This window comes from Rhinichthys klamathensis, unplaced genomic scaffold (assembly GCF_029890125.1).
Source record: "Rhinichthys klamathensis goyatoka isolate OS25496 unplaced genomic scaffold, OSU_Roscu_1.1 h1tg000305l_1, whole genome shotgun sequence".
NCBI lineage: Eukaryota > Metazoa > Chordata > Actinopteri > Cypriniformes > Leuciscidae > Rhinichthys > Rhinichthys klamathensis.
This window is the reverse complement of record NW_026606824.1, coordinates 38,554-55,000: the sequence shown is the minus strand read 5'-3', so window position 1 is coordinate 55,000 and position 16,447 is coordinate 38,554. Positions and strand designations below refer to the sequence as shown.

Here is a 16,447-nt window from a genome sequence, read left to right as displayed (position 1 = left end):
TCAAGCGTGTGGCACTTGCTCTTGAAGCGATCACACAGTTTCTGGTAGTTCTGCAGGACTTCAGTGAGCTCAGGGCTCAGGTCAGCACCACCACTAGAGGGCGTCTTACTGAGCAACACATTAATGCTGTCCTTCAGGATCTTCACACGCACTTCCTTCTGCAGCACATCCTCTTTAGCTCTCTGAAACACACATCACAACAGAGCTCTGTAAACAGTTCAACACACACTTGCGGGTCTCTTCACGCCCACTTGAACACTTGGACCAAATACAGGGAAAACGTCCCGTAAGTAGACGAGTGGTGAAGGGTGTGGGTTTTGGGACAGTCCCATATATAAGCACCTTCATCTCTTGCAGCGCCTCCTCCAGCTCCTCTGGGCTCTTGTACTCAAAGTCTCTCATGAGGAACTCCTCGTCCACTTGAATCATCCACTCGCGCATCTCCGTCACGTCTTTCTTCATATTCGTCACTTTCTCCTGACCTTCACTCACACGCTCCTCACGCCTTAACAACTGCAAGCAAGATTGAAAGTGTTTTACATCGACATCTGCTCAAGAAGGACATGTTGGGTTACTGATTGATTCCTACACTGTGTTGAGACCAGTTCACTGAGTTGTACGAACCTGTTTACTGAGCTCGTCCCAGCGTCTCTGACTGCGGTCTAACTCCTCCTGTCCCCAGCGGATCAGAGCCGGCGTCGAGCTCTGCTGGACGGCCGACACGTTCTCTGCAATCTGCTTCAGGGACGAGTCCACGCTCTCCATCTCACTCACCAACTCCTGCACACACAGAGTGGACCATCACAAACACCACAGACAGAAACTCTTAACCAGGTCGAGTCCTGCTGATTAACCACCTAAACCGGCTTACAACTGAGAGAAACTAGTGATGCACCGAAAATATTCAGTTTCTAAACACTTTTTGAGGGCTGAAGTCATTAAGCGAAACCATTTTCGTTTAAACGGCCCCTTAGTTGACAATTAACCCTGGTTTTGTGTTCCAAATAATGCATTTTCTAGTATTACATTAATATTATGATGTACTAATGAAGCATTTTCAAAATGGAAATTAAAGTCTTCATGTAAACAAAACCCAACAATTTAAGTTTACTCAAGCAATTAATCAAATGTAATAAATCAACGCTCAAGTGAAAACTGAATATTTAAACTGCAATGTAAGTGCATTAACACTTCTCCGCTGAAGCGCTTGACTGACTGTGTGAGTCTGTTTCGTGAACACACGGTGGATAAGCTACAACAGGTAAACATGTCAGCTGTGTGGACACTTGCCTGTAACTTTCTAGTAATCGTTAAGACCTTGATTAGCTTGTACAGGTGTGTTTGATTAGGGTTGAAGCTAAACTCTGTAGGACAGTGGCCCTCCAGGACCGAAGTTGCCCATCCCTGGGTTATGGTAAGAGTAAGTGTTAGGCAGTTAGTTGAGTTGGGCATGGGTTAGGGAAATGAAGATCTGGGTGCACGATATCCATTTCTCGTTTCGATGGATCTTCGTTTTGATGAAATGCCTGTGGTGTTCAGTTGATGCGTGAACTTCTCTAAACATTTATTTGTAGCGTTAATTTTGATATGAAAGAGTCTGAGCTGCCAGATTTTGCCGTTCTGCAAAACGTTGTTTCGCCGCTCTTTAATGCAGCGTGACGGATCGCTGCAGCGCTTCAGTTCAAGCGGCTCGTGAACTGATCATCTCTTACTCTTTACTACTAGTTACAGCACCAAATAAACATGGATGAACATCAGAAGAAATGATGAAAGATATATTACAACTTATCATGTCTCATGTAATCGCTCAATCAGTGTTTCAGCCGCAGAAAGACGTCAGTAAAACAGCTTGTGAACTAAATGTCACATAGCATTACAGTTTAAATGTTCAGTTTTTATTTGAGTGTTGATTATTACATTTGATTAATTGCTTGAGTAAACGTACATTTTTTGGTTTTGGTTACATTAAGACTTTAATTTCCGTTTCGAAAATGTGTAGTACATCATAATATTAATGTAATACTAGAAAATGCATTATTTGCAGAAATACTTGCCCACATGTGGAACACGGAAATTTGTTATGATTTTGGCCGTTCATTTACACGACAACAGCGTTTTGGGAGCCTGACAACACAAACTTTTAAAAAAAGGATTTCAAAGTGAAAACAATACCGTTATCGTCTACAAAAACGTGAATTTGTGAAAATGGTGACAAAGTGACATCGCCCCCCACTGGCCTGCATGATAACAGAGTTTTTAGTCGTTTTGTGAACGGGGATCGTTTGACAACGGCGTCGTCTGTGCGCGGAAAAAGCTGTTTTTAGCAGATCGCTGTCGTGTAAACGTACCCCAAAACTGTGTAAACGTACCCCCCAAAAAAATTGCATTTAAAAATGGAAATGAAGCTATAATAAAATCTAAATATTAGATGAAAAATGTCACCTTAAACTCAAATAGAAAATTGTTGGCAACTAACTGAAATAAATAAGTTACTAAAACTGAAAAAAAAAAAAAAAATATATATATATATATATATATATATATATATATATATATATATATTATATATAACATTGAAAGTGATTTAAAAACTGCATTATGCTGCATTATAACAGCTCAGTTTTTATTTCAGAGTTACATTTGATTCATTAATTGATTATTAAATAAACTTTTGGTTTTTGGCTAAATAAAAACTTTAATTTCGGTTCTGGTAAAAAAAGAAAAGAAAAATAATTTCAGTGCACTACTACTTGAACGCATGTAACTATCAGCGTTATTCTGGATTATTCACCAGTATCCGTCCACATCAATGTCATGTTTAGCGCGTTGACCTCTGACCTTGCACTGGCTGAGTTCCTCCTGCAGTTTGTCCCCGCGACTGAATCCGCTGGCGTCTCGAGACAGAAGCTCCTCGACCGCATCCAGCCAGCGCTGCACCTCCTCACTCTTCACCTGACCATCATCAACACAAGCATCAAGACACACAGCATTCACGCCAGCTCAACACGTTCCAGCGGATCAGCCCCTCACCTGTGTGTCCTTCATGCTACCCAGAATGCACTGCAGCACGCTGAGCTGGTCCAGGGCGGCAGTGGAGAGTTGGGTCCAGCACTGCTCCTCTGTCTCCGACACCTTCAGCCGCTGCTGCTCGATCTCAGCGTGGAGAGCCTGGAGGACGGGGCGAAACTGCATTACCCACAAGCCCCTGCGGCTTTATCTCCAATCACACTGAGACAGGCTATACTTCAAATGATTGGAGCTTAAAAACACATTATAAACGACCCCTGCCGACCTGAAGAATGAATCCCTGCCAAACCATTATGGTCATGCTGTAAAGTTATGATTCGACTGGTTCAGTCAAACTGATGATGATAACTTATTTAAAGTAACAGATCGATAGACAACGCAAATGGGGCAGACGTGTCATTAGTACAGCACATAATGTTAGTGTACTATACTAGTAAACTAGATTTATTATCTGCATAAAAACTGTCCACATTTGGAACACAAAACCAGGAATTTTATTGACTAAAAATAACTATATAAAAAAAGTTTTGTAAAATAAAATAAAACTTAAATTGAAAAAAAAAAAAAAAAATATATATATATATATATATATAGAAACATTGTCGTTGTCGTATTTCAATAAATTGAAAAATAAGTTTACTAAAATTACAAAAATAAAAATAAATTTAAAGCACAACAGAAATATAAAAAAACAAAAACTAATAGAAATGATAAATGCACATAGAATTCTTAAAACGTACAAAAAAAAATTTTATTTCAATATAAAAGCCCATTTAAAATATTAACAAAATAGTATTTAAAAAATACTAAAATAACACTGCACAAAACGAATGTACTGCTGACTAAACTGTTTTTATTTTATTTTTAAATATGACTAAAATTATTTGTGAGCGTCTGTGCAGTAATTTAATCATATAAAAGTATGTATAATCACAATAAAGGGGATCAGTAACAGTGACAAGCGTATGTAAGCAATATGCATCAAATGATGCATGTTTGTCTGGAGAGAAATTAAATGAAAAAAAAAATGAAATAAAAAGTTAAATTTTTTAAAAGTAAAAAAATGTTTACATGTTTACAAAAAAGTTTACATATTTTAAGGTGTCCATCTTACAGTGTAATTATACACATATATATATATATATATATATATATATATATATACATACATATAAATATATATACTATAGGATTAGGGTTTGGTTTAGGCTTAGTTGCATGTAATTATGCGTAACTACACGTAAGGTGTAACACTAAAACAAAGTATTACAAATAAAATAATATAATAAAATAAAATCAGACCTCAGTATACCTCTTATATGTTATATATACGTTTTAAAATTCTGAATTAGATGTATCTTTCTTTTTCAGGGGTAAGTATTTACTGTTAAATAGTTATAAAGTTATAATAACATTACAGAGAGGAACCCCTATAGACGCTTATGGGACTGTGTGTGAAGATCATTGGGACTGTGTGTGAAGATCATTGGGACTGTGTGTGAAGATCATTGGGACTGTGTGTGAAGATCATTGGGACTGTGTGTGAAGATCATTGGGACTGTGTGTGAAGATCATTGGGACTGTGTGTGAAGATCATTGGGACTGTGTGTGAAGATCATTGGGACTGTGTGTGAAGATCAGGATGCCATCAGTGTGTCAGAGCGCAATAACTCCTTCACACCTGCAGGTGGAGACACAACTCAAGCATCAGTCAAAAACCCTCTTTCTTAAAGTGAAAGATCACTCCCACAGTCTAAAATAGGAGATCCTGGTTCTCCCAGTCCATAGTCAGCCCATAATGCACAGCTGGAGTCCAGGGCAGGTTTCGGCAGCGCTGTGGACGCGCTCTGCCACGTGTCCCGGCTCTCTTGGCGAAGGCCAGAGACTGCCAAAGGAGCGTATCAATATTTACACCACTTTGAATAAATGCCAGCCTGCGTTTGCTCTCTTTGTTTGGCTTTGCCATCTTAGTCGTTGGCTTTCATCCCCCCATCATGCACTTGCAGAGAGAAACACGTTCACAAATCAAAAGCAAGCGTCAGCTGAGAGACTGTACACACACGGGTCAAGTGGAGATCCAAACAGAACCAACACACGCCACAGCGCTGGACCAACACACACACACTATGCTCTGGGTTCCAGTGGCTTGCATTCATTCGTGTGCGAGTGCTAGAGACAGAACACACGGGATTGTGGGAACTTTACCGTGTTCTGGAGTTCCCGTTTGGTGAACTCTGACCTGTGAAGTCACGTGACCAACAGAAGATCGGTGTTTCTAGCTGAATTAGTGGACTAGATTGCATACTTTTACGATTTATTCTGTGGGATTGTGTTTTCAAAAAAGATGCTGCAGAATGTGACATCATATTACGATCGCTGAAATCTGGCTCTTCTGTCCAAACCGACCTATGATAACATTGTGTTTAATATAAACGTGCTGAAGTTTTGTCGTCTGCCGCTTTAAATGCTCGTGCTCTTTAATATCAGGTGGACTCTGATTGGCTGTCAGTGTTTTTATTGTTCATCAGCTGGAAAAAAAAAATCATCCTGAAAGTGATTCCAGTGATGTCGTTCCTCTGTGTCGCTGTTATAGTTGTGGTGTGAGCCTCGGTATTCTCATAGAGTTAGAGCGATTATTACAACTTTAAAGTTGTAGTCATTGTTATGGTTATTTGGCCGTAACTACCATTCACTTCCTACAGTATAAGAGACGAGAGCGATTCAAATCGGAGACATACAAATCTAAAGCAAGTATCTTTAACAGCTTTTACCTCAGTGGAGAATAGAGGGACACAACATGAAGTGAAGAGAGAAAAACCTCAAACAAGCATCTTAAACACACACTCACTCACACACTCACACAGACACTCACTGACTCACTCACTGACTCACTGACTCACTCACTGACTCACTCACTGACTCACTCACTGACTCACTCACTGACTCACTCACTGACTCACTCACTGACTCACTCACTGACTCACTCACTGACTCACTCACTGACTCACTCACTGACTCACTCACTCACTGACTCACTCACTGACTCACTCACTGACTCACTCACTCACTGACTCACTCACTGACTCACTCACTGACTCACTCACTGACTCACTCACTGACTCACTCACTGACTCACTCACTGACTCACTCACTGACTCACTCACTGACTCACTCACTGACTCACTCACTGACTCACTCACTCACTCACTCACACACTTACTGACTCACTCACTGACTCACTCACTCACACAGACACTCACTGATTCACTGACTCACTCACTGACTGACTCACTCACACAGACACACACTCACTGACTCACTGACTCACTCTCACACACACTCTCACACACACTCTCACACACACTCTCACACACACTCTCACACACACTCTCACACACACTCTCACACACACTCTCACACACACTCTCACACACACTCTCACACACACTCTCACACACACTCTCACACACACTCTCACACACACTCTCACACACACTCTCACACACACTCTCACACACACTCACTCTCACACACACACCTGAGCTTTAAGGAGTCCCTGTTCAGCAGAGGTTATGTCTGTGACGTCAGTGCTGATTGTGTTCAGTCTGGTCTGGATCTGCTCCAGCGCTCTGGACTCCACCAGCCCCGACAACACTACAGAGAGGAACACACAAACACATTATACACACACAGCATTTACAGACATCCATCCATGTAACCGAAAATATTTTAGATTGATATTTTTTCAATCAATATGCATAAGGGAAAGTATCATTTTAAAAGCTGAAACTCATTTTTATTTTATTTTCTCCTATTTTAATTACATTTTAGCAGTTTTCCTGCCATTTTTTTAAATTAAAAACTTTTAACTTTTAATTGTTGCTGTGCCACAGAAATGAGCTACAGGTATGATATTCAAATCTACTAGATTTATGTTTTCAGATTTAAGTTTAAAGTGGGCGCAATGATATATACTGTACATCCGAACACTTCCTCTTCTGTAATTAATAATGTATGTGAAAGGCCTCTTCTAAGATGTGGAATATCAGCGAAGACTGATATAACTGCCTGTGGCTCATTTGTGTTTGTCATTGTTATGAAGGTATTTTTGGTGCAAAACAACTGAACGCCTGTGACAGTGGAATTTGTAGTTGTAGAGAATATCCACACATGTGTATCAGTAAATGTGAAGTCACAGAGATACATTTTTTAAGAGTTGCACACTTGTAGACTTTTTTTATCTTCCACAAACACAGCACAACAGTTACACCTTCTCAAATTCTTCATTGCAGGAGCACAAATCCTATTCTACAAATCACAAATTAAGAAACTCGTACGCTCACATTTTTGCTACAGTTGCTGCAGTGAATATGGTGCAAAACGCATTTACACACCCGCATCAAAAAATGTGAAGTCACAGAGAACTTTTGCTCATCTGCAAATCAGTATGTGAATTCATCCAATGAGAGTTGCACACTTGTAGAATCTTTTCTCACAAAGGTCTTGTATATTTTTCTAGCACAAACACAAGTACACAACTACAGCTGCTTGAATCTGCTGCGACGAATCACAAGCTCTGTTTTTCACTTTCAAGTGACAAGTTTCGTACGCTCTGCCTTTTGCACCAAGTGCACCGTGAAATGTGGTGCAAAAGTGAGTTGTGCATCTGTAGAGGCAGTGGGCGGAGCCTACATTAATATTCATGAGTTTCCCGGGCATGCGCGTGCAACTGCTCATTCTAGTTCACGCTCCTCGTTTCTCAGCAGGTTTAATGGATTATTTCAAAAAAGGTAAATATAGTTTCAGCGCGAACTTAAACTGCAATTGTGTATCGTTTCGTTAAGTTCATGTTTTTATTTATTCGTCACTGACTGAATGATTGCTGGCATTCACTTCGTGTAGGCATAAAGTACAGCAAACTTCAACTCGTCGTATAAATTGCACCTTGCGAAGCTTTTAAAATGTGGCTTTTACTAATTGTTATCATTTGTTGATTGCAATAAATTAAATAAACCCTCATAAATGTATCCGTTCCGTTGGCTAACACTTTAAAATATATATATAGCTATAATATATCCTGGTGTGATTGTTCTTAAAATCTTGTTCATTTAAATAAGCCAAATCATTAAGACCAAACACAAGCATAAATGTGTTGCTTTAATACATATGTACAATTTGGATTAAACAAAATTGTATGGTTACTGTAAATGAGGGGGAAAAAACACTTAACATTATTTTACGGAATATAAGGGCATGCGCGTGGAACTGCTCATTCTAGATCACGCTCCTCGTTTCTCAGCAGGTTTAATGGCTTACTTCAAAAAAGGTAAATATAGTTTCAGCGCAAAATTAAACTACAATTGTGTATCATTTCATTCATAATGTTTTTATTAGTTTGCACGTTTTGTGCATTAATTAATGACTAAATGATTGCTGGCATTCTAGGCTATAAAGCACAGCAAACTTCAACTCATTCATTTAGTTGTGCTTTTCCTTTGTACATTGCTTTAAACTGCCTTTTGTTATCATTTGTTGAATGTTACTGCAATACAAAAATAATACTAATATTAAATTAAGACATAATATATTTTTTAAACATTAAAATAGAAAACAGTTGATACAAATATTTCACAATATTACTGTTTTTAGATAAATGTACCTTAGAGGTACCTTACCTTAGACCCTTAATACCAAACATTTGAACAGTAGTAGGCTACACACCGTGCAATCAAAACATTCAAAATAATGTAACAATATTATTTTGAATGTTTTGATTGCAAGGTGTGTAGCCTGCTACTACTGTTCAAATGTTTGGTATTAAGGCCAGTATGTATGTTTGTAAATATCTTTTTTAGAACATCAAATTAGTGGCTTATCATATTCCGTAAAATAATGTTAAGTGTTTTTTCCCCCTCATTTACAGTAACCTAATTGTATCAAATGTAATTTATCCACTTTTGTCCATACAATTTTGTTTAATCCAAATTGTACATATGTATTAAAGCAACACATTTATGCTTGTGTTTGGTCTTAATGATTTGGCTTATTTAAATGAACAAGATTTTAAGAACAATCACACCAGGATATATTATAGCTATATATATATTTTAAAGTGTTAGCCAACGGAACGGATACATTTATGAGGGTTTATTTAATTTATTGCAATCAACAAATGATAACAATTAGTAAAAGCCACATTTTAAAAGCTTCGCAAGGTGCAATTTATACGACGAGTTGAAGTTTGCTGTACTTTATGCCTACACGAAGTGAATGCCAGCAATCATTCAGTCAGTGACGAATAAATAAAAACATGAACTTAACGAAACGATACACAATTGCAGTTTAAGTTCGCGCTGAAACTATATTTACCTTTTTTGAAATAATCCATTAAACCTGCTGAGAAACGAGGAGCGTGAACTAGAATGAGCAGTTGCACGCGCATGCCCGGGAAACTCATGAATATTAATGTAGGCTCCGCCCACTGCCTCTACAGATGCACAACTCACTTTTGCACCACATTTCACGGTGCACTTGGTGCAAAAGGCAGAGCGTACGAAACTTGTCACTTGAAAGTGAAAAACAGAGCTTGTGATTCGTCGCAGCAGATTCAAGCAGCTGTAGTTGTGTACTTGTGTTTGTGCTAGAAAAATATACAAGACCTTTGTGAGAAAAGATTCTACAAGTGTGCAACTCTCATTGGATGAATTCACATACTGATTTGCAGATGAGCAAAAGTTCTCTGTGACTTCACATTTTTTGATGCGGGTGTGTAAATGCGTTTTGCACCATATTCACTGCAGCAACTGTAGCAAAAATGTGAGCGTACGAGTTTCTTAATTTGTGATTTGTAGAATAGGATTTGTGCTCCTGCAATGAAGAATTTGAGAAGGTGTAACTGTTGTGCTGTGTTTGTGGAAGATAAAAAAAGTCTACAAGTGTGCAACTCTTAAAAAATGTATCTCTGTGACTTCACATTTACTGATACACATGTGTGGATATTCTCTACAACTACAAATTCCACTGTCACAGGCGTTCAGTTGTTTTGCACCAAAAATACCTTCATACATTGTGTGCTTGTGTGTGTGTGTGTGTGTGTGTGTGTGTATTTGCGTGCGTATGCGTGTGTGTTTGTGCGTGAGTGTGAGTGTGTGCACGCGTGTGCATGTGAGCATGTGTGTGCGCGTGCGTGTGTGTGCGTGTGTGTGTATGCATGTGTGTGCATGCGTGCGTATCCGTGTGTGTGTGTGTGTGTGTGTGTGTGTGTGTGTGTGTGTGTGTGCGCATGTGTGTGTGTGCGCATGTGTGTGTGTGCATGTGGTTAGCTTGGATCCCAGATGTTAGAGGTCAACAAGTCAAATAAATGGAACATAAGTTTTCCGGTTGTCCCACGAACATTAAACTGTGTGTGTTTGTGTTTTCATGCAACTTTACTTCAGGGGCAAAATAGCTGAGAAATGGCCCAGATGGGATGAGGCAAACACTCATTCTGAGGACATCCTTGAAGGTAAAAATTACTCATAAATAGAGCAAACGATATTTTTTGTTTATGGATCAGGGGTTTGTTCTAGTCTTTAGTCATTATACTAATCTCTATATAAATACATCAGCAGCCTTCCAGACAGCAGTAGACATGAGTGTGTGTTTATGTAGCTGTCCTGTACGCACAACATGCTCCCCTGAACTTCTGACACTGACCTGGGAATGTGCTCAGTTAGGAAACACTATTTTTAAGTCAAGCGACATGTTGTTGTTGTCGTTTTCATTCTGGTTTAATACAGTCAATATGATTAGCTGTGCATAAAACAACAGAAGTCTGTGGCATGTCCTCGTACCCATGGCTAGATAAATGTGGATGTAAGAGAGATTTGCTGAAGCTTTAAAGTTAAACACTGATGTGCTTTTACTTGGAGCTGTTTCAAGCGCACACACACACACACACACACAGGTTTATCAGTGTATAAAAACTTTCTCAGGGGCCACACTGACTTTACAGCCATAAATAGACTGCTCTCTCTCACTCCGCCTCGGCTCTTGTTGGCTCCACAAATGATTTACCTGTTGCGTAAGTCACCATTTCTGTCTTTCAATAAAACTGATGGGAACAAGAGAAACAGAGACAGAGAAAGAGAAAGAGAGGTCCATCTTGGGACCAATTCAAATCCCAGGACTTGTATCTCTCTGTAGATCTGCTCTAAAACCCAGTGAACATTTTAAGGTCACAGTTATACTATGTAAGAAAGATGTTTCATCCAAAGTGACTTACAGAACATTCGAGGATTACATGAAGGTTATATATAGGTTGTGATTGCTAGTTTAGGGCTGCACAATGATCAAAAAATGTCCAAAAAAACTTATTTTTACGCAAAAATTAAACAGTGAAATTCTTTATATTAATCCCCAAAATTCCAAATTATGTTAACTTTTTTTTTTTTATAAGTGCATTTATTCAGCAACCACAATCGTAAACAATAAACCCGAGATTCATGACGGGGAAGGTTTGATGGCAGGTTTAGTCACTTTGAAGGTCAAAACGTGGAAGCGAGTTAGCATTTTAGCACTTCCGGTTCCATCGTCCCGAAGTCAATGGGTTTTTTGAATGGGGTTTTGGTTGAATGGCTGATTTAAGGTCTGTGGTGAATGGCTGATATAAGGTCTGTGGTGAACACCAGCTCAAGACACTTTCATATTTTGTTCTACGACATAAAATACATCAGTATTACCCCACTCGTGATGCTGTTACGTGTCTTGGAAAAGGCGGTGGTAACCAGTGGCTAATGGGACTACAGAGGCTGTCGAGGAGATTAAACGTCCTCACGCTGAACATGTAAACTCAGTCGCTTTTACAGCATCGTCATGCTTATAACTGGGCTCTTATAAACTATTCTAACTCAAACGCTCTGGGAAAGTGTTTTTAGATAAGAGCTGAAAGAGTTGTGGGAAGCTTAGTGATGGTGACGATGAAGTCGTGGGACCGTGGTGTGGTTTGTTTATTTAGCTTTTTGCTTCTGACGATTTAATTAGGCTTCAAAATTATCAAGGTTGTGTTCATCTGTGATAACTATGTTGGACAAAACGTGCAAGTATCAAAAACTTTAGTTGATCACAAGAGCTTGTTTTTAGCGGTAATCCAAAAGCCTATGGGAAAATCCTACTGGGTTTTTGTCGAGGGAACCGGTGTGATGCGAACTGAGGATCGACCTACAAAGTGACGTCGTACCCGCTCTATAGTGAGTTCAGTCTGCTGAGCTGTTGTTTGTGGCGTTATTACCCATGTAGTGTTTGAAACGAATGAGTTCCAGCTCAATTTGAATGCTACCCAAGTAGACACTTAAATACTATGGAAGTCCACGGGATCCATCAACTGTTTGGTTTCCGACATTCTTCAAAATATCTTATTTTGTGCTCAGCTGAAGAAAGAAACTCATGCAGGTTTGAAACAACTTGAGTAAATGAAGACAGGACTTTCATTTTAAGAGAACTATCCCTTTAAATGCAATCCTGTAGGAATATTCTGTTCTTTCTCCAGACGTGATTTAATTTCTCTTTGATTTAAAAGCTAAACTACCAATTTGCACAATCCCAAGCTCCCTCAAATTGCAGACTGGAGCGGCATTCTTTAAGTGTTGAGAGTGTTTTGTAAGGGCTGTGACCTGGCGATGTGTACCTGTAGTGATGTCCTGCTGCCGTGTCTTGAGCTCTTGAGCGGTCGAGCTGTGGCGGGATGCCAGCGCCGTCACACTGGGCCTCATGGTATCAGGAACACCGGGTTCTGCGGCTAGACGCTCCGTATGATCACGGAGATCTTCCACCTGCAGCTGAAGCTTTTCCAGCTCTGCTATCCGAGCCTGAAACACAGATTCAGTACACATCTGCTCTGTGTCCAAAATCACATAAGGCACTCTTAAAAGTAAAGGTCTTTCATTGGCATCAAGAACCTTTGACATTCATGGAACCCTTCCATTCTATAAAACGTTCTGTACACTCTTACAAATAAAGGTTTTAAAAGTATGAACCCATACAAGAACCAGTTTGGGTTCCCTAAAGAACCGTTCAGTGATCAGTTAACCATTGTTTAGTGTGCAATAGCACATTTTAATAATCTATAAAGAATTTTTTTTGCAATGGAAAGGTTCCATTGAACCATCAATGCCAATAACATCATTCATTTTTAAGAGTGGATAGTGGGAAAAACGTTATTTAGATTCTTAAATGTTCTTCAAATGAAGACAAAATGGTTCTTTTAAGATCTGTTCACTGAAAGGCTCTTTGAGGAACCCTAACTCTATTGCATTGCTGCAAATCCTTTTTTTTTTTTTTTTTTTGAGGGTACGACAAACATATGCTTAAAACGAAGAAGTTTTTTCTTTGAGTTTTCCGCGTACAGACAACACCATTGTCAAAACGATCCCGTAATATGCATGTGCATGATGTCATCATCTTTACAGATTCACGTTTTTGGTGTTCACACGGAGACCGTTTTCAAAAACGTACACTTTGAATCCCGTTGTCAAAAGTTTGCATTTTCCAGCACCTAAAACGCAACTGTCGTGTAAACGAGCGGCCAAAACGCATAAAAAGATTAAAGTTTTTTTTGTTGAAAACGGTGTCGTGTAAACAGCCCATAAGAGTGTACAGTTACATTTCTGTTAACATCTGATCTGAGAACAGTATCTTGCATAAAGTGGCCTGGAATGTGACGGACCTCACAGTCGTCTCTGAGTGTCTGGAGTTCCTGCTGGTTGTCTTTTGCTCTAAAGTCTTTCGAGGAGATCAACCATTTCTCCTGTTCCTGCAGGACTCCATCGGCAGCCCTCAGTCCTGACAGAACCGACGCCACCCGCTCTAGAACGTGAGCTCGGTTCCTCAGCTCCTGGATCAGGTTCTGGCAGCTCTCCCATTCCTTACACACAGAATCCAGGCCAGAACGGGCCACCTCTGCAGACAGGCCTTCTATAGAGACAGATGGAGTGAATTTAATCGGTAGGAGAAGACAAAAACCATCATGTATCTTAATAAACCCATAATAATTCCCAACCTTTTTCCAACTGTTCAATCATCTTCTCTCCATTCTCCACCATCTCTTTCACCAGAGCCTCATTTTCAGCATGCTCCACCCCCAGGACCTACAGAGACGGGACAAAAATATTCAGTCGGCCAAATTTATGAACAAGTAAATGTTAGTGTGTGTCAACACAATATGTCACCTGTAGATTTTCCTTCAGGACAGGCGAGTCTCCAGCAGCTCCGGCGGATGATTTCCATGCAGCCAGCTGAGACAAAAGCTTGGGAACATCGGTTTCAGCTCTAAAAAACACAAACACATCACATCAGAGTTCACATGAGGGAGTGCTACAGCTGAGCAGAACAACAGAGAAGGTGTGCAAACACTGTATAGCTTATGCTAACGTTCACAAATGTGCTGATTATGAACATAGGCATAACCGCCAAATGAAAGAAATCCATGATGTGTTTTGCTTGAACAGCTGCTAATCTGTAATGCTCAAGATGTGACGTTTTAATTGTCAAAAAACACTGGCTGGAAAGACATCAGATAGCCCAAGCAGGTCCAATATTTTTGTGTGTGTGGATAAATCCTGGATTTTTTTCCATTTTTTTCTAATTATTGCGGCCTAAAATGACTGAATCTGACTGAAAAAGACAAAACGCAAGTTGTTTTTGTCGGGGATGTTTGTGTTTGTCGTACAGTCTCCTGAGCTCGCCGTCGGTATCGAGATGCCGTCGTTTGGGTGGGGCGGGTGGAGGAAGCTCTCGGTCGCTGCTCGTGAAGGTCTGCTCCATCCGTGTTGTTACTGTCGTGACTGTCTCCATGACAAACCTCTCCTGTACCTGGGACACCCCGGTCACAGACACTGCTTCGGTTACCTGGAAACAGAGACAGACACTTGGAATCAAAAGCTCATGTGCAACAATGCACACACGAGAGATGTGTATCTGACCTGGCTGGAGCAGTCCTCGAGTTTTTGGACCAGGTTGTCCCAGCGTTGGGTCAATTGGTCTGTGTCTGTCTCGATCCTCTGAGCTGCGGCTGGACTGTCTAACAGAAACATCACGTCCTGTCCAGCATCTGACAGAGCACTCAGGGTCCTCCGCTTCTGGGCCATGTCCTCCTTAAGGCTCTGCCATGGGTTCAGAGGTCAAAACAGTGATGCTCTTATCGACCAGACAGACTTCAGCTGGATAATGTTAATACAAAGTCATGCATGTTTGTCTACTCACGGCTAATCTGCGGACGCTGCCATTTATTTCACTGGGGTCTTTAAAATCACAAGTCTGAACTTCAATCAAGGCCTTCTCCTTTTCTGAGAGCCATGATCCAAACAAACTCTGAGTGGACAAATAATAAGACATTTAAATAATCTTTGCATCATCATTCATATGTTAATCCAAATAAAATAGAAAATAATCATACCACCCATCCCTACACAGTACTTTAGCACGCAAGCATAAAACGACACTAATTTACTGTAATATCATAGAGCAAATCTTCTGATTTGCATCACAGTTCAGTGTACTGTGACTGCAAACTGACGGAAGTGGTCTAGACGGGTGAAGATTGTGTGCACTGTACACTAATGATGTACTGGGTCAATGCTAATGGTATCTGCAGGTCATAAACAGCCATAATTCAATCTCACTCTTTCCCAGAATGCGGTCTGAAATGTTACAAATAGCAACCTGACCCTTAAATGCATTCTATGAACACTTCAAGTCCAAGATAAGAGCACAACACAATCGGGCCCAACACAGAGCCCTGAGGCACACACCCGATCATCTTTCAGCCAGCAGCTGTAGTGACGTCAGGCTTGTGCTGGATTGAAATTAATGTATGGATGGGCAAAAACAAATATATTTAAGTACTCAAACTTTTATTGATGATTAAACAATTATTGATCATGAAAACAAATTTAAATTAAAAATGTGTTTCAATTTGCAAACTCCAGTAATTATCAATGATCAATATCGGCCTCATCATTGATAGGATACCTCGATATCTAATCAATTGGATGTTTGGTATCAGGCCCCACCTGGTCGTCAAGCAGCCGCTGCCACACCAGCTGCATTTCCTCGAGTTTGTTCCAGCGTTCCTCCGTCCAGCGACACACTGCCGCCCAGCGCTCCCCCAGTGACTGTGAAGAGCAGAAGGAAAAACGAGAGAGAGAGAGAAAGTTATTCACTGAAGGACTTTTCACACACTTGTATGGCCTCTGGGAGTGTCAAATGTCTGTTCTCAACACTGCGTCCAACATTAATAGATCTCATTCCTTAGAAGAGCTATGGAAGAAGCTTGAAACAACTTGGTTTGATTACCTTTGCACTTCAGTGAGAATAAATGTACTATAAGATTCATTCTTTTCTGCATTCACTGAGAGATACAAACACAGCTTTCACCTTAATCTCT

At 40.0% G+C, this 16,447-nt stretch overlaps 1 protein-coding gene across 4 annotated transcripts in view; it reads right to left on the bottom strand.

Annotated features, from left to right (window-relative positions):
- Positions 1-16,447, bottom strand: part of utrn (utrophin) — a 231,614-nt gene that overhangs the window by 182,686 nt on the left and 32,481 nt on the right. For all 4 annotated transcript variants that reach the window (XM_056270677.1, XM_056270680.1, XM_056270678.1 and 1 more), the window contains exons 13-26: positions 16,074-16,175; positions 15,265-15,372; positions 14,985-15,164; positions 14,732-14,910; positions 14,232-14,331; positions 14,063-14,150; positions 13,730-13,977; positions 12,692-12,872; positions 6,566-6,681; positions 3,031-3,168; positions 2,839-2,952; positions 625-780; positions 343-513; positions 1-182 (exon numbers count right to left, since the gene is read on the bottom strand). The exon at positions 1-182 is cut by the window's left edge and continues 1 nt beyond it. In XM_056270677.1, the coding sequence (XP_056126652.1) occupies positions 1-182; positions 343-513; positions 625-780; positions 2,839-2,952; positions 3,031-3,168; positions 6,566-6,681; positions 12,692-12,872; positions 13,730-13,977; positions 14,063-14,150; positions 14,232-14,331; positions 14,732-14,910; positions 14,985-15,164; positions 15,265-15,372; positions 16,074-16,175 (2,063 nt within the window). The remainder of the gene's footprint in view (positions 183-342; positions 514-624; positions 781-2,838; positions 2,953-3,030; positions 3,169-6,565; positions 6,682-12,691; positions 12,873-13,729; positions 13,978-14,062; positions 14,151-14,231; positions 14,332-14,731; positions 14,911-14,984; positions 15,165-15,264; positions 15,373-16,073; positions 16,176-16,447) is intronic.